Consider the following 17,370-nt stretch of genomic DNA (forward strand, 5'->3'; position numbering starts at 1 on the left):
CTTTGTTATGTGTTTCTGAGGCTAAGTAGTGACTTATAAGCCTGCAGACATGACGCCGTCTATCTTTACTGTGCCAGAAGAACTACTCTTTCTCTGGGTTTATTTATAATCACTTCCATATAACTGGTAGCATTGTCGTTGTCACCGTCCGCTATCGGCCGTCGCCATCGTCCGTCGCCATAGTTTGTCGCCATCGTCAGTCGCCACCGTCGTCGTGGCTTCCATTTTATCATTTTTTCTGCTATCGTTCTTAATTGGAGCAACTGAATACACAGGTAATTTAGTTGCGCAGACATAGGACTCGGCCTCGCAAAGGTGGGCTCACAGTCGAAGCCCGTAGATGCTCCGGGTACGTTGTCGCTCCTTCCCCATAGCAGGTAGCACTTTCCCGTTTGCCAACAGATGCAAATGCCATTTCATTTCTTCCTTTTTTATTTCTTAGACCAACTCCTTCCTCACAGACAGACTTGAGACTGTCTTGCCTTCCCTGTACCTCATTTTGCGGAGGCGAATCTCCGGTGCCAGTGATTAGATTTGAACCAGTCCCTGCTTAGACAACGACATCCTCTCAACATCAACACTCAACCTCAACATCACCTCAGCCTTTTTTTTTTTGGATTTTTGGACACGATCCATAGACTTACGGGCCCAAGCCTAGAGCGCATGCTTTCTTTATCAGCGAGGATTTCCCTTCACGGTACAGATTACGAAACAGTCCCAGCAGCGGCTCCTTGTTGTCCCCGATCACTTCGCAAAGGCTTCTTTCACACGCTGATGCCTCTCTGGTGAAGCACATCAGCAACATCGTCACAACCTCAGGACCGATCCAGACAATCTCAGAACCTTCGACATCCACCACTGAGGCAAGAACAACCCGCTGTTCTTTCGCTTTTGCAATCAGTTGAGGGGTCTGAATTTTCCCAGCCTTCCCGAAAACAAAACGAGGGAAAAAAGCCAACTGAACCTCTACCAACCCACCTCCGAATTATCTCCTCCATTGCAACGTCTCGATTTGCCCGTCTGCGGCCTTGAGTCTGGTCCCGGAGAACTTGACTATTCTCCGTTCGGTCAGTGTTTCTCGCGGCTTCAAGATCGCGGCCCTATTTTGTCCTTCCGTCGCAAAGACTCGCTGCAGTGTGTGCCTTCCCAACGAACCGCAAAGCGCCGACCGATTCACCGATCAAGGTACGTCTGATTCCTTCTGTCTCTAGCTTTCGCAAAAAGCTTGCGTGACCAAAATATTGACAGTCATATTAGCTTTCTCGATAGTCTGCAAGCTCCTGCAAAACAGAGCGGGCTCACGGCACTCGCTGAACTCCCCATCTCTGACAAACGAGCGGCCAAGATGGTTTACACGAATATCAGAAATGCTGCGGGGCTTATCAACCGACCCGACAGAGGTTCATCCAACACCCGGCACCCCTCGCCTCAAAGAACCAACGACGAGAACAGAGCCTTGACCGAGAAACACGCCGCCGTATTGAACTCTTCGAACTGGAGAAAGCCCCTCAAACCACATGAAAACAACACTGAGTGCATCAGAGTCTCCAAGAGCCGGAAGACTTCTGGCATCGGCACCGACTTCAACATGGCTGACCCTGCTACTCACTTGCGGAAGCCTGTTTCCGGCGTCGACCCTCTGTTGATCGCAACAGACCCCGTCTTCGGAGGAAATGCGGCGGTCGTGCCTCAAGAGATCTTCACCCTGGAGAAGGAGCCAGGTGCAAAAGTCAGGTGCCTCGCTATTCACCACGGACGCTTCGACGAGAGAGTTGCAGGCAGTGCCCTAAACTAGAAGAAGAAGGGAGCCACCCCTCTTGTCATGGACTTGGTGATCCACGATTGCGATGACCCCGACTGCGACAATGGAGTTTTCAACAATGCCGAGATCCGCCGCATTAAGAGTGCCACTCGGTTCAAGTCCCAGCCTCGCGATGGTGGCATCCTCGACTTTGAGAAGCAGCTGAGAGGCGCTAAGATCACGCCTCGCAAGTTGTCTATGGTTGATCTTACCAACCCTTGCAATTACGACCAAGACAACATTTTTAGCGGGAAAGACCACTTCAAGAAGTTGCAGGCGGAGTGCCAGGTCAAAAAGACAGCTATCATACAAGACCCTGCCGTTGTCACTGTTGGAGACAAGAATTCTGACGAAGATGCCATCAAAGAGATTCGCTTCAATGAGATGCTTCGGAAGCTCAAAAGTTCGTCTATACCAGAGTACCATCCAGTAGCTGTGGTAAAGGACTCACCCAAAGATCGACCAAGACAAGACTCTGGTGATTCTGGTGTCGACATGAGAAGCCCTATAAAGCGGTCTCTCAACCCCCTAGCGAAGGAATTCGCGGCCTTTTCCTCCAAGGAAAACCCCGTTGTTGCAGAGAAGCGCGGATCAGAGACCTCTATGAACATTCCTCTGTCGGTTCTCGAACAGATTGTAGGTCAGAGCGACCAGTTCAAGCCGTTTGAGGAGGGCGGCGGCCAACAAATCTCGAATGAGGCGATTCTCAACACGATTCAGAAGTTCGGTTTGGGAAGCGCAGCGCAGCAAAAGGTAACCTCGCCGTTCTCATTTGAGTCTCTTGCTATGAAACCGGCTCTGCAGCCCTCACCGTTTCCACTGGTGCTATCCATGTCTCCAGGAGTCGACCTTAACAATGGCATACCTCCGATCAGCACTTTTATGCCAATGCAGACTTCGCCGCCCAGTCATTCAATCCATCCCTTCATCAATCCAACGATTCATAATCTGCCTCATCCGGCTCCTGCTTTTGGACCGCACCCTCAAGGACCCGGTCTCCCTCCGCCCATGGCAGGATTTGGACCGCAGACAGGCGGATTTACGGCTGGCTTCAACCGACCATTTGTTGCTGGTTCTGACATCGGGCCTCCTGGGTTTGGTCCTCAGACATTCAACAACCTTGCAACAGCACCTTCCAACATGGCCAACAATGGCTTTCTCAACCAACACCAAGCTGGGCAATTCGACAACAAATTTCTACGCCCGCAGAAGCCTCGCATCCCTGATGCCATGGCTCAGCAGAAGTATGAGGAGTATATTGAGTGGAAGAAGGCAAACGATCCTAAGTATGCTCTCGAGTGCAAAAACCGCCAAGCCAGAAGAGCTATTCGAAATAATCCTGTCCCGGCTTGAGGACACGATAAGCGCCTTGCATTTCTCGCAAGAACGGCATGGCCGCAGACGGAGATTACGTGACTTCAGACCGAGAGGGCTGCTGGCGCATTTCTGGCAGATCAGACCTGGATCATCGAACCATAAGGATTGAGTATGTTTTGTATCGAATTATGAGCACGTTTGCTATTGGTATTCAAAGTTTGCGACGGGACGCATATGGGTACGTTGGAAGGAAGAAGAAAGGAGTATCCGCTATCGAGCCAATTCTCATGCTTGGAGATTCATTGCGATATGCACGTCAGGTTCAGCCGGCGTGGCAGGTTCGGGCAGCAGCTCTTTGATTTCCTGTACTGTTTATGATTAAAATCGCTGGCTGTAGCATTGGTTCTTCTCGGTCAATCAATAGCACTTTTTTGCCTGGTTATCCCTCGCTGTGCAACGGTCATCATGCTTGTGATTGCTGGTAACAGTATCTGCATATAAACAAGGATACCGCTTATTTTCCCAGTGGCTATAATCTCTACCTTACCATCTTCGCTGCTGTTATCGTCGTTATCATCATTACTGCTGTCGTTGTTGTCGTTATCGTCATTATCGTCGTCTGCTGTCGTCGTCTGCTGTCGTCGTCTGCTGTCGTCGTCTACTGTCGTCGTCTACTGTCGTCGTCTACTGTCGTCGTCTGCTGTCGTCGTCTGCTGTCGTCGTCTACTGTCGTCGTCTACTGTCGTCGTCTACTGTCGTCGTCTACTGTCGTCGTCTACTGTCGTCTGCTGTCGTCGTCGCCGCTAGTATTATTAATGATATCATCTTCTTCAATAGGAGCAATGAGTACACAGGAAAACCAGGCGGTCTCTAAATAAGGTATCATTTGGATTTTGGTATCTGTGTGCAAAACTGCTCTCATCAAAGTCATTCCAGCGCCCATGTTGAAATCGTAAAGCCTTTCCACCTCTTCTAAAACATGATTGCCCACTGTAAGTCTTACTACTTCATCATGAATCCTTTAGAACACAAGGGAAAACCCAGTCAAGCCGTAGGCCCTCAGGGCGGTTCCTCCGAACAGCTCGGCCTGGTCCTCGGGGTCCATGGTAGCCATGTAGCACATGCGCTCGACAAGCAGCTTCCACTTGCGCCAAGCCTCGTCGACGCCGACGGTGCAGACGGGCCAGTCGCTACCGAACATGGTGCGGCGGGGGCCAAAGGTGGCGAGGACGACGCCGAGCCAGGGGAAGAGGGCCTCGAAGAGCGCGTTGGGGTCCTGCTTCTTGAGGGAGTCGGGCATCTCGGAGAAGCCGCCTGAGAGCTTGATGTAGGTCTTTGAGCACGCGGAGAGGGCGAAGATGGATGTGCGCCAGTAGATGAAGGAAGGGTCTGTCGTGTTGATGACGCCGAGGTCGGGTTTGCAGAGGTGGTCTGTTACGAGCAGGGAGCAGTTAGCAGGAGTTTAGAGATGTTAGAGGATGGGTAACTGACTGATGATGAATGTGACCTTCTCCTCCTCGGGAACACCTTCATGGGCACGGGCGATGATCTCCAGCGCCTCGTCGAGCTGCTGCTTCCCGCGGCGGTGCTGGTCGACGCCGAGGTCGAAGACGTAGCCCAGCCTGCCGAGCAGCTTCAGGCTGTCGATGAAGTCGTCCGTCAGGCCGGTGCCGTGCGGCTTGTCCTGCAGCAGGTAGCGGAAGCCGCGGATCTTGGGCCAGACGTGCTCGCCGGCGACCTCCTTGACGTGGTCCAGGTATTTCTGCATGGCCTCGGCGCCGGAGGGCAGCGGAGCCCAGGGGATGATGCCAAGGCACAGGTCCTTGTGCTCCTCACCGTGGCCCTCGCCGTCGCGGGGCTTGCCCTCGGCGATGCGACGGAGCCAGGAGACCTCCATGAGGGGGAACTCCCAGCCGGAGGCGTCCTTGACGCCGGCCTCGAGGTCGTGCTTGCGGTCCGTCTCGAGGAAGATGAAGCCCTTGAGGTTGGGGGGGCTGCCGGTCGCGGCGACATAGTCGGAGACGGAGTGCTGCTTGGCGAGCGGGTTCTCGGGGGTCGCCCAGGCGAGGGTCTCGATCTCGGTCTCTGGGTAGAGGTGGATGTGGGAGTCGACGATTGGGTAGTCCATGGCGGGCGATTTGGCGGTCTGCGGATCTGGGAGAGCGGGGTTCGTGGTAAAGGCTTTGGTTGTGATTGACCATTGGGTGGTCAATTGGGCGGTTTGTGGAAAGACGAGCAACCCGACAAAACGAGGTTGAGTTATGGACAAAAGAACCCTCCGTTTCAAGAGACTTGGAGGGCGTGTTTGAAGATGGAAGTTTAGGGGGCGGAAATGAGGTGAGAGGAAGGTGTGTGAAGTCCCCGCACCAAGTCCCTCCATCGCGGGGTCGCTGTTGCAGCAACACGCCCCCTGACCCCAGCTTTCAGTGGATGAACGGCGGCAGAGGACCCCCACCAGCCCGCTTTGTGACGTTGATGGCCCCGCCCTCTTCAGCGGTATCTTTCCCCCGAACGCCGACTTTCACGAAGGGACCCCCGTTCAGGGTCGGAGGTTTTATCTTACATCGTCGACCATATCAACTTACACTGATGGTAGACCACTATATACGAAGGCAATGCGCCAAATTACGGAAGACTGTCAAAAAAGATCACTAGGAGGCACGTGAGGTTGTGTTCATTGATGAATAGATTCCATAGGCGTCTACCCATTCCGCCTGTGGCGGTATCTTGGCTGTCTAAGGTACATGAGGGCGGCTTGCCCAAGCTTTCCAAACATCCAGCTTGGGGCCGCAGTAATTGGTCCATCCCCAGAAGCACAAAGGCTTCTTCATCCGCTGGAGCTTTCGGCCTCGCATGCCTCCCTTCGGAGGGCACGCGGGGGTGCTCCCTCGTTGTCAGTAAGAGCACATGACAAACGAAACGGGCACGCGCGATCCGGACGGGGTGATCGCGGCGTGGGGTCGCAGCATCGACCCACTTGGGACGAGGTGTTGCGGGCAGTACCGAGACCGGCTCGGCATGCCGCTGTTCCTCGGTGGATGCAATGATGGTTGGAAACGTGCGCTGACTGCCGTGTGCCGGCGTCGCCGCCTGGCCCCCAGGGGCCGAGACGGGAGCGGCAAAGAGAACGGGTCGCGCGACGAAATGAATGTGTGTCCACGTGGGACTTCTTCTTCGGGTTTGTTTCTGATTAAGGTCTTCATGATGATGTTGTGTCCTCCCCGGGACGGCATCGGGATTTTCATCGGACGACCATGCCGTGGCGGCGGCTGTTGGAGACGTACTCCTCCTCCTCGTCGGACTCCTCGTCGGAAGAGTCGGAGCACTCGGAGCTGTCGCCGTAGCCGCAGCGGGCGCCGCCACAGTCGATCTTGACGCGGTCGCCCTTGCGGGTGATGCCGTAGCGCTCGCAGGTGCAGGTGCTGACGTCGGAGCCGGGGGTGCTGTAGCCGGACATGGATGAGTTGGGGCTGGAGCTGTCGGAGCGGTAGGAGAGGCTGGAGCCGCTGGACGACACGGGCGAGCTGGAGAAGTCTGTCACGATATCCTCATCGTCGAAGCCGGCGGCGCCGAAGCGGGCGGTGAGCTCCTCGAGATCCTCATCGCGGTAGTCGCCGTTGAGGATGTGCTGAGTGGCGTGGGGCGACGTGGGCTTGGGGGCCTTGATCTGAGAGATGGAGAGAGGTCGGCCCTTAGGGATGTCGCGCGACGAGGAGCGGTTGCGGCTGCTCTTCTTGTCCTTGGAGGAGGAGCGGCGGGAGCTGCGAGAAGAGGAGTGGGAGGAGGAGTGTGATGAAGACTTGGAGGAGGACTTGGAAGACGAGGACGACTTGGAGGACTTGCTGCTGGAGCTGCTTGACTTGCCGGACGAGGGAACGTCGAGAATGTTCAGCTCGCGGCCGGTGGTGGGCTCAACAGTGGAGGTGACGCTGGGGTTGTGGGCGACGTGGTAGCCGTCGATGATGTAGTAGTACCAGTAGCGCTGGCCGGCGGACAGGGTGGAACCGCTGAACTTGAAGGTGCCCTTCCACGAGCCGGACTTGGAGGAAGTCTTGTCCTTGGACAGGGGAAGTTGTCCGACGTAGTTGTCCCAGGAGCCAAGAAGGTGGACGGTCTTGACGCCGGAAGAAACGCGAAGAGAGAAGGAGAGTTGAGTGGACGACATTATTGCGATTTATCAGGAGAAGCTGCGAACAAGGTGTGAAACTGTTGACGAATAGTGGTGGTCGATTGAGCAAGAAATTCCAGATTTCCGATTAGGGGTAAAGTTGCCCAGCAACTTGATGGTGGTGATGCAAAAAATTGGTGTTTTTGGAAATAACGGTTATTGGGTATTAGTTGATGCTGCAATTAGGAATAGAGACCAGCTCTAGGGAAACAAAGAACAAAAAACAACGGAAAGGGGGAAAATCAAAGACCTGGAATTACTTGTCGAGTGCTTGCTGAAGAGAAGAGAGAGGAAAGGAAGACGAAAGGGATGGGAGGCTTCCATTATATGCCTTGAGCGGCCGTAGTTGGAGGCCAGGCGAGGCCGCATGAGAGGGCCAACGACACAATGTGTGTGTGGTGGGTTGGAAAAGCCACTCGAGATGCGGTGCTACATGCGCCGCTCATGGCTGGGGCAAGCAAGCAAGCAGGCAGTCAGCGTGCTTAGTCCCAAGGTACTACGCAGTAGTGGAGTGTGCAAAGGAAGCATCACTTGATGGACGGCCCAATGAGGAGGATGCTGGGCATGGCAAGGCTTGTGGATGGCCGATGCAGGTAGCCAATATCACACTGGTGATGGTGCTCCGCGTCGGCGCTCAAGAGATCAGCCGGCCGGGGATCCCCTCGCTCCAGGACGGGAACTGGGAAGTTGGGAGCTAGTGAAGCTCTCTCGAGGTGTGCTGGCAAATAGGAAGCAGGGCGGCCTCAGCAAGCGCACCCCATCCCCATCGCCGTCACCTCTGGCGCGGTTGTTCCCCTCTTTCTCATTCGTACCCTAGGCAGGTAGGCAGAGGTCGTTTTCTGACCAAGTCAATTGTTGCGTTAGTGCTACCACGAGCCGGCCGCTGGGATGGGCCATGTCTGCACGCTGGGCGGTTAAGCATGGTGAAGGAGAGGGGTTTCCTGGACACGGCGGGCCAAAATAGAAGAGATAAGTGGACCCCATCCGGGATTGTGGGGACTAAAGCGCGGTACGTTCCTCCGTCCACCGCGTGGCTCCAAGCCGATTGCCCTTTTGGCTTGATTGGGCGTCTAAATCCCTGCCCTCATTGGCCAATAGATTTGCACGTCGCTCTTCTGTGCCCGGTCGCTTATCACCCGTCACCTGGTGATGTGCTGCACCTCGCGCCAATCAGCATCTCAACTCTTCAACTGCCCGTATGCAGCTTCGCGGAAGCATCACCACTCTCACAAGCCTTCCAGCCCTCCTCATACTTTTTTTCTTTCCAACGAGATTGGCTTGGCCAGCCAAGTGCGAGATGAGGAGCAATGCCCATGACCGAATTCCCGCACGGTATTCGCTCGCTCGCCGTATCGGTCTGTCCGCATCACTGAATGAACTGACATACTGCATCATGCATCGAGTCAACATGCATGCGGTCTGCATGTACATGCGCGGCTTGCTGAGAAGACAAACTTCCTCATTGGAGTGTTGATGGCCTCCGCCAGCCGTCGCCCAGGGAAGAGCCGAAGATCGCGCGAGTCGGAAGAAAAGGGACACGGAAAGAGGCGCCAGACGCCATGTTCCTGGTTCCCTGACGAACATGCAGGCTCTTCTGTACGCCGTCGTTCGCAGCATTCTCATCGTACTTGCCTTTGCATCGCACCATGGAAGACACATGCAATACTCGATCGTCTGTCCAAGTCGATATCCGTCTGTTGTGTCAAAGATGCGATGGTTAATGGAACCCAGGCCAAGGAGTGCTCAAAAAAAATCCCCGAATAAGGGGCCTGTGGGAGATCAAACACTACCGAGATCCGGAGCTGGGAGAGGGCGCAGAAATGGGGGCAGAAAAGCCAAAAAGCCATGCGTTCCGCAGCCTGCTCCCCATTTCCTGGGCGGTCTGGCCTGCCTGCCTGCCTGCCCTGTCGGCTGCTGTCAACAAGGCCGATCGTAAGGCGACCCGCCAAGGGCAAACTGCCGTCCTCCGCCTTCGGTCGACATCCGCCCCTCTGCGTGACCTTGAGCCACCCACACCTCGGCGATGGAAGGTGAGATACTGCCTGCCGTTCCATTCTTCTTCGGGATGGTCCCAAGGTGCGTCATCCGGCTCCATGCATGCGACGGTCTCTAGCTTCGGCGGGTATGTGAGGCCCATCACACGGAAGGAGCTCTGCCTTGCTGGAGAGAGGATGGACGACGCCGCGTCGATATCCCCTCATGGCATCTCATGGCATCTTGGATCGAGGATCCAGTTCGCAGCATGCAGAAAGTCTGGACCGCCAAAAGCAGCTCATCGTGATCGCAGTTCCGTTACATCGGAAGGATCCTGTGGCCGGACGACGATATCCATGCGCCCGAGGCGACGTGAGATATCAACACCGAAGTGCTTGGTGATGCCGGCGGATGTCTCACAAAGACTGCAGGCTCGAAGCGGTCTGACCTCAGCATGGCGAGATTTCTGTCTGCTGACGGGCTGAATGTCCGCGAGTAACGTCGACGTCGCAGGCCTCACACGGGGTGATCTTGCGTACCTCGACCAAAAATCTTGGCCATCCAAGATCCATGCCGTTGTGGTGAGGTTGGTGTGGCATCTCGTAGGTGACAGGAGTACCTGGCGGGAATCGGCGGGAATCAGCGGGATCGCCCGTGAGAGGCCAATGGATCCACCTACAGAAAGCTTACATCACGTGACCGCGCACATGTTGCCGTTCCAATGTCGCGAACTTCGTCCATTGTTGAGACGCGTTCTGCCCGCGTTTGCTCCGGTTATCTCCTGCGTCTATCGCCGGCCTGACTCAGTCACTTCAAGGCAGCAGCTCTCGAAGATCAAACTAACAGCCTCGAGCAGCCTCAAGTCCGCCGCAGTCCGCCGCCGGAAGCCTCTGATTACCAACCTACCTATGAGAAGTCTTGCAGGTGCCTTCGATAAAGGCACAGCTGTCTCGGTCTTGGAAGACCTCGAAGCTTTCGTCAAGTGCAATTCCCGAAAGAATAATCTGAAGAAAAGTTCGGCTACCTAATAGCCATTGTCAAGTCCTCATCATGGCCTCCAACTCAACCACAAACGAAGAGCTCATCGCCAAGGTCACCGAATACGTCGAGGCCTACATGGCAAAGTACGATGCTTCCCACGACTTCAACCACATCAAGCGCGTCCTCTCGCTGGCCCACCGCATCTACGACAAGTCCCCTGCCAGCCCAGCACTAGACAAGCAGACCATCACACTCGCGGCCCTCCTCCATGACGTCGGCGACCGCAAGTACCTGAAGCCTGGCGAAGACGCATCGACACTAGTTTCCACAGTCCTTCAGTCTCTGGGTGCTGATGAAAACCTTGCCGCCCGCGTACAGACCATCTGTCTCGGAGTCAGTTACTCCAGTGAGGTCAAGGATCCGGCCCGCGTCCGCAGCCTGATCGCCGAATACCCGGAGCTCGCAGTCGTGCAAGACGCCGACCGTTTGGATGCCATCGGCGCCGTGGGCGTCGGCCGATGCTTTACGTTCGGCGGTGCCAAGGGCGCTCGGAGCATGGACGACAGCATCCTGCACTTTGAGGAGAAGCTGGTGAAGCTGGAGGGCATGATGAAGACGGAGATTGGCAAGGAAATGGCGAGAGAGCGTACGAAGCGAATCTTGACTTTCATGGAGTGGTGGCAGGATGAGGCCGGGCCAATCAGCGCATGAGTCAACGAGTTTCTTTTTCTCGGAATTTTGGAGGTGTCCGTTTTCGATTCAACTCGATACCCAATTTTGTTTGTATTGTCCAGGTCCGTGTCTCAACTAGGACTGCTTTTTAAACATGCTCAAAACGAACCCGTTTACGATCTATACCATTCCTCTCCTCAGCTTTGTTGCTCAACTGTCTGCGGGTTTTCCCGAGCAAGTCGAGCCTTTCTCAGTCGTCTCTGCGCACGTCTGTATCTCCAAGCCCAGTCTATCAGCCCCAGCAGTGGAAGGACAAAGACATCGACCGTCCTGACCGAAGTCCGCAGCTTGAAGTCGTCCTGCACGCGAGGTCGGTCGAACGACGAGCACAGCGTGTTGACCAAATACAAGCAGACCTCCCTCAGCAGCTCTCGGCCCTCAAAGTTGAACAAGAACGCAAACCCGCTTCCATCCTCCCACGGAACCTCGGCATTTCTCACCCGCTTCGAGTACAGCTCGCCGAAGCTGTCGTCCCGCGCCAGCATGAAGGCAGTCACCGCTGCCCTGCGCAGCAGTCGTGGATTCGGGCCCTCGAAGGTGAGGAGCGTCGCGACGAGGCAGGCCCAGGGCAGGCGGTCGCGCAGGCCGAAGTAGTACAGGAAGGAGGTGTACATATAAGCGCCGCAGCAGACGCCGACGCAGGTCGTGAGGTCGAATCCGCGAGTAATGAGGAAGAGGAGACCCATAAGGGGGTAGGTCGCGACGAAGAGGCGGAAGTGGTTCGTGAGGGTGATCCACACCTCCCAAATGATCGCTGCAAGGACCTCCCAGATGATGCCGCCAAGGTCTCCGATGCCTAGCAGTATCATGACGTAAACGCGGGTCCCGGAGACGGCAGGCTGTCGGGCGACTGCCATGGCTCTCCCGTTGATTCTGGGCAAGGGAACGGTTCGGATTGAGTTACTCGGCGCGGATTTGAGGTTCGTTTGATGACGGAAACGTCCGGGGCATCGTGGTTGTCAAGGTATAGGGAAAGAGAGGTGAGGCGTGGTGAACGCGCCTTATCTATCCAGGTTGTTGGGAATAATAAAGTTAGGGCATAGCTGGCGCATTCCCAAGGGGTGAGCAGGCGCGATCCAAAGTGGTGTCTCACCTTCTCTCCCTTAGCTTCTCACGAACCCCCCACGTAGCGCGCGCCATGGAACGCCACAACGGTGCCCCAATCTCCGGAAATAAGGATTCGAAGCACATTTTCTTCGACCTTGTGAGGAAACCTTGTGAGCAAGCCGATCCGAACATAAAGCTGCCTGCAGCATGCAACGTCGGCGGTCGTCCTTCACGCACAGATACAAACAAACCGTTGGGATCCCCGGACCCTGAAGCTGTCGCCATGGAGAAGCTACCGACCGAGCTTCTGCTGAAAATACTGCTGCCAGAGAATTTTGAATGGCCCGCCGATTTCGACGAGACAACCGCATCGATCGATGAGCTTTTCGACGCCAATTTCTTCAACATTTGGAGGCGGTCATGGGTGTATCTTCGTGTCTGCCGCAGCTTCAACGAGGCGCTGAAGCCCATTCTCTCTGCCAAGTTCAAAAGACAGGCTGTCGCGCTTTTAATGCTGCTTAGCAACAACGATTCACCACACCGGCGGCTGCAGGTGACTAGTCCGTCAGACAATGCGTCATTGCTACCCGACGAATGCGAGATTTCAGATTTCAAACTTTTCCTATAATGTTGGAACTTGAAGGATAGACAGATTGTGAGCCTGATCCACAACATACACCAAACTCTCGACGAGCCCGAAGCCGCCTGGCCGAGTTTGGACGGATTCCCGAATTTAGAGATGAGCCTCTATGAGGCGGAGAGCCTCATGTTCCTTCCCTGGGAAGAGAGATGCCGACGTCGTCCACAAAAGGCATCATATAGTAATACATGTGCGCTAAAACGTACACCAAGCTTCGAAGCCATGATTCAACCAACAATTCATGATCAAAGACATGACGAGGAATGGATGTATCACGTTGAAAAGGCAGGCCAGTTGGGTTGGTATCTAAAAGCAATGGAGCAGGCAGCACAACATAGTTGTGAGTACTGAATAATCCAAGCTGATTTGAGAACCTTAGTTCTGACATGTTAGAGCTAGAGAACTCGAAATATAGGAAATCCAAACTTTTTTTACCATTCGAAAGAGCTTTGTTATCCGGGAGGATTCTCAAGCGGGTGAAGTGCTATTTCTATATATAATAGTATACGATGCATCATTCCTACTATTTCTATAACTGTTACTATCATTCTTGCCTTTGCCGTTACTGTTGTCTACATGGTCTATTTCATGACTGCGAAATCTTTTTAAAAGAGTCCCACGATATGTGCTATCTCCTTCAAATGCGCCTAGGACGAGACGAAAGAGCTTGAAGGAGCATTTCAACCACCTGTAGTCGTCATGTACTATACATTTGATATATAGCTGGAGTCATCTTCCTTGTTTTCAACCATTTAGAAAGAGCTTTGCTAGCCAGGCAGTGTCAACTAGGATACTTATTACTTCTACAAGGGCGGTAATAGTAGAAGAAAGAATAGGGGCAGCTATAAGAATAACGACGCTAGACGACGACGATGATAGACGACGATGATAGACGACGATGACAGAAATAATAAGAATAAGGATGACAAAAGAGGGGGGGGGATGTAGTGCCCTGTAGTACAAGAAAAAAGGGTAGACATGCAGGTGACCGTGTGACCTTGATGGATATAGTAACAACTTTTCGCAACCCTTCGCAACCTCCATTCTGGATTAATGAGTCTTATCCGTTTGACAACTATAAATGAACAAGACTGCAAGTCCCACCAGGCACCATGTTTCGCATTCTCGATTACCTTGGCTTCTGCAAACCAACCGCATACCTCAAACCAACCGCCTATCTCAAACCTACAAGCAGCAAGATGGCGAAACCCACACCACAACTCGCGGGCATACTGAGACTCCCCCAAGAACTACTGTGGTGGATTTTGCTGCCGGACGTTGCCTACCACTCCGTCTCTCACGTGTTCCAGGACAGGGCGCCCAACGTGGTCAATCACGACCCCGAGTTCTTCTTGAGATGGAGGAAGTTCTGGAGGATGCGCACCGTCTGCCGTCGCTTCAACGACTTCCTCTTTCCGTTGCTAAGCCATGCCTTCCGTCAGGAGGCCCTCAGCATACTGGCCGCCACGATTATCGTCAACGGTCCCCAGCATGAGCTCGGTTGGATAGGGGTCATCGAGGGCTGCTACCGCCCGCTACAGCCCCTCAACCAGATCCTGGAGCGTTGGATGCTGGACGATCGGCAGAGGACCAGTTTCCTCTGGAACATGTACGTGGCCCTCAGAAACCCGAAGCACGTGGTCGCTCGCCACGACCACCTGTTAGCTATGAACAATGACCGCGCCGAGACACTGGTACTGTGCGCTTTCGACGACTGGTGCTGGCTTTATAGGGAAGACCTCCTGAGGCTCGGCGTTCCCACCGGTCCGTGTATGCATTGGTGGCGCGGTGAAGATCCCATGGGCTGCGTTGCGTACAAGAACATGCAGGAGGCTCAGATGCAGACCGTGGAATACTTGCACATGACCGTGGCCGACCCTTCGAGATTGGTCGAGGAAGTCATGAAGTCATGGTTCAGGACGGTGATCTAATAGTAAGAGGCCTACGAGCTATCGTCGTCGTCGTCTATCGCCGTCCACCAATACTATCGTCATCGCTATCCCTATCGTCTTCTCTACTACTGTCGTCCTAGTCGAAGTATTGGGTACGCTACGATTGAAATTGTAGGGGACACTGCCCGGCTAGTAAAACTTTTGATTGAATTGCACCTGTTGCAGCATGACGGTATGATAAGCATACTGGAACCCTCGCTGCGAAGCCAGCCTGCGCAACCGAGTGGCAACGCAATCCTTTGCAACACCTATGTTTGTACGAGAGCGAGGCTATCCTCGTTTACGAGTCAAATGGAATAGACACCTTGCATATTTAAACATATCTAGGCTATTATATAATTAAGAGAAACATTCCGTAACGTGTTATATGTCCAAGATGACTTCCCGAATGAACTGTTCTCACTTTCACACGACGGCATCAGTGGTAATGACTTTTTCAGCAGTGCATCAGGTAACAGCACGACTACAACACGATCTGCATAAATACAACTCCATACGCCTGGTGGCCAGCCCTGATCCTAGCATGTTCCACGATGCCGATGATCAAAACAAACAATACTATGTGTGTATAAATGGCTTGTAATTCCAACACTTCGACAATTCCTCCGTACGGGATATCAAGAGAGTGAATTTACAGGAAAAGAGGAACAACAACGCCAACAACTGCAAGATAACCAACGGTGTTCTGAGCGGCACCAGCTGTTGGCACAGAAGAAGGACCCGTGGTGGAAGGAGAACCCGGAGTGCCAGTGGGACCGCTTGGGGTTCGAGTTGCGGAAGAGGAAGGGGTGGTGGACTGGCCGGGTTGACCAGACTGGCCAGGTTGGGTAGATTGTCCAGGTTGACTGGGTTGACCGGGTTGACCGGGCTGCCCCGGCTGGCCAGGTTGGCCCGGAGTACCAGGTGCGCCGGGGTTGCTGGTAGGAGCTCCGGGAGCACCACTGCCGCCCGGGGTCGTTGTTGGGGCAGTACCGTTACCACGGGGGACAGTTGTCGGAATAGTGCCATTGCCGCGAGACATCGAGGGGGCCATGCCATTACCACGAGAAGTCGTCGGAGCAGTGCCGTTACCGCGACCGCCACCGCCACCACCGCTGCCACCTCCGCCGCCAGTACCAGGACCAGTAGGCTCAGGCATGGGGAAAGTGAATCCAAACGTCGAAGAGCTCCTCGTCATCATGGAACCGCCGCCGCCGCCGCGTCCACCGCCAGCACCGGTGCCATTCCCACCAGGGGCCATTGTACCGGTAGGTCTCCCGACGGGGTATGTCTGAGAGCCCGTGACGGCGGAGTACGGAGTGCATACACTGGGCGGGAGGAGGAAGGGCTGGGGGCTGGCGTAGACGACGCAGTTCTTCTCGCAGGCGGCATCGCCCGCGTCGGCGTTGCTCATCCAGCACTGCGCGGGCTGGACGCCACGGGGGTACTCCCCAGCGAGGTTGTTTGTGCAGCGGCCCGGTTGCCCCTTGCCTTGGGCGTTGCAGCGGATGATGATGTCTGTGCCGAAGGAGTCGCCGGCGCACCATTGGGAGTTGGCGCGGGAGCAGGTGTATACACCCGTTGTTTGGTTGCTGTGCGTTGCGTGTTAGTGGCGTGGAGGGAGGGACGTTGAGTGATGGAAGGGAGGATGGGAGAGAACTGACTATGTGTAATCGGCTGATGCTATGGCCGACGTGGCCAACAGTATGTAGGCGTGTGTCTTCATCTCTTGTGGTTTGCAGTGTATGTTCTGCTTTCTTACTCGGTGTTGAATTATTTATGAACCAAGTGGATCGGACGGTATAAGTGAGAGGGCAGGTAGTATATATAAAGCAAAGCACACAAAAACGAGTGATGTGATGCTTATGCTATAATATGATGCAACTGACGATGAGTGAAGATGGGATGGTGAAAACATTCGGCAAGTGAGGGTGTGTGTTGGAAGCAAGGGCATCCATATATAAACGTTGGAAGATGGTGTGAGCTTATTAGTCGCGACGGCGGCGAGAAGAAACGTCGGGAAGCCATCTTCGGGCGCGCGTGGGATGGAGAGGCTGGGATGGGCGAGTTAGCGCAAGCAAGCAACACAAGCAAGGCAAGCCTGTCCACCCATCCACGCAACAGCTGGAGTCGCGGAGAGAGACAAGAAGCGTCGAGACACGAGAAAGGGACAGGTTGACGGTACTGGCGCAGCCGGGCTGGGCTGAGGCTGGTAGCGGCGCACGCGGGTTTCCCGATGAGACGAAATCGGGGCGCTCCTCGGTCTATTGGGCGGACTTTGCATCTGACAGATACGGCTGCCCTTTACACTGCTCGGCCATTCTTCTTTCTTTCTTTCTCCTATTTTTCGTTCAAATATCGTTTTTGTGTAATCTTAGCCTAGAGCCGTACTTGGCTGACTAGAATGTGTCCGAGAGCGTTTGTGTAGGTTTCGCGCCGGTCTACCTCGCCTGGGTGCGATATGCGGGAAACGATGGTGTGAGATGTTTCTGCAACCAGGATCTCGGCAGAAGTCTCCGATGGACCGGGACAAGGTATTTTTTGCGTTTTGGAGGGTCAGTGAATGCCAGTGGCAGGCAAGGGAAACCCACATCGCAATGTCTCGCCATCAGGAAAACGAGAGGAGAGACGGGGAGGATAACCGTGTCGCTGACATCACGAAACGGAATTCCAACCTCTTGTGGCTACGCATTCTGCAGAAACTGCCAGATTCTCGTTTCCGGCCCGTCACATCTCCGAGATGCCTTCATATCTCTTCCACATTGGCCCGTTAGTAGGT

The 17,370-nt window shown here is 54.5% G+C and overlaps 8 protein-coding genes across 8 annotated transcripts; 4 read left to right on the forward strand and 4 right to left on the reverse strand.

Moving 5' to 3' along the window:
- Positions 1–1,345: 1,345 nt before the first annotated feature.
- Positions 1,346–1,795, forward strand: CGGC5_v006031 (uncharacterized protein; the record flags this gene model as incomplete). Its single annotated transcript, XM_032033600.1, has 1 exon — positions 1,346–1,795. The coding sequence occupies one exon, from the start codon at positions 1,346–1,348 to the stop codon at positions 1,793–1,795; it is 450 nt and encodes a 149-aa protein (XP_031887155.1).
- Positions 1,796–1,822: 27 nt separating this feature from the next.
- CGGC5_v006032 (uncharacterized protein) lies at positions 1,823–3,154 on the forward strand (the record flags this gene model as incomplete). Its single annotated transcript, XM_032033601.1, has 1 exon — positions 1,823–3,154. The coding sequence occupies one exon, from the start codon at positions 1,823–1,825 to the stop codon at positions 3,152–3,154; it is 1,332 nt and encodes a 443-aa protein (XP_031887156.1).
- Positions 3,155–4,139: 985 nt separating this feature from the next.
- LRA2 (L-rhamnono-gamma-lactonase) lies at positions 4,140–5,246 on the reverse strand (the record flags this gene model as incomplete). Its single annotated transcript, XM_032033603.1, has 2 exons — positions 4,140–4,549; positions 4,610–5,246. 2 exons carry the CDS (start codon positions 5,244–5,246, stop codon positions 4,140–4,142), a joined length of 1,047 nt encoding a protein of 348 aa, XP_031887300.1.
- A 1,113-nt stretch (positions 5,247–6,359) lies between these two features.
- Positions 6,360–7,283, reverse strand: CGGC5_v006034 (uncharacterized protein; the record flags this gene model as incomplete). The annotated part of the gene is made up of 1 exon (XM_032033604.1): positions 6,360–7,283. One exon carries the CDS (start codon positions 7,281–7,283, stop codon positions 6,360–6,362), a length of 924 nt encoding a protein of 307 aa, XP_031887299.1.
- A 3,027-nt stretch (positions 7,284–10,310) lies between these two features.
- Positions 10,311–10,952, forward strand: ypgQ (Uncharacterized protein; the record flags this gene model as incomplete). Its single annotated transcript, XM_032033605.1, has 1 exon — positions 10,311–10,952. The coding sequence occupies one exon, from the start codon at positions 10,311–10,313 to the stop codon at positions 10,950–10,952; it is 642 nt and encodes a 213-aa protein (XP_031887298.1).
- Positions 10,953–11,110: 158 nt separating this feature from the next.
- On the reverse strand, positions 11,111–11,830 carry CGGC5_v006036 (uncharacterized protein; the record flags this gene model as incomplete). Its single annotated transcript, XM_032033606.1, has 1 exon — positions 11,111–11,830. One exon carries the CDS (start codon positions 11,828–11,830, stop codon positions 11,111–11,113), a length of 720 nt encoding a protein of 239 aa, XP_031887297.1.
- A 1,942-nt stretch (positions 11,831–13,772) lies between these two features.
- CGGC5_v006037 (uncharacterized protein) lies at positions 13,773–14,591 on the forward strand (the record flags this gene model as incomplete). Its single annotated transcript, XM_032033608.2, has 1 exon — positions 13,773–14,591. One exon carries the CDS (start codon positions 13,773–13,775, stop codon positions 14,589–14,591), a length of 819 nt encoding a protein of 272 aa, XP_031887302.2.
- Positions 14,592–15,243: 652 nt separating this feature from the next.
- Positions 15,244–16,317, reverse strand: COL6A5-1 (Collagen alpha-5(VI) chain; the record flags this gene model as incomplete). Its single annotated transcript, XM_032033609.1, has 2 exons — positions 15,244–16,183; positions 16,256–16,317. 2 exons carry the CDS (start codon positions 16,315–16,317, stop codon positions 15,244–15,246), a joined length of 1,002 nt encoding a protein of 333 aa, XP_031887438.1.
- Positions 16,318–17,370: the final 1,053 nt, after the last annotated feature.

The sequence above is a fragment of the Colletotrichum fructicola genome, assembly GCF_000319635.2.
Source record: "Colletotrichum fructicola Nara gc5 chromosome Unknown KSG_Nara_v1_contig03, whole genome shotgun sequence".
In the NCBI taxonomy this organism is placed as follows: Eukaryota; Fungi; Ascomycota; class Sordariomycetes; order Glomerellales; family Glomerellaceae; genus Colletotrichum; species Colletotrichum fructicola.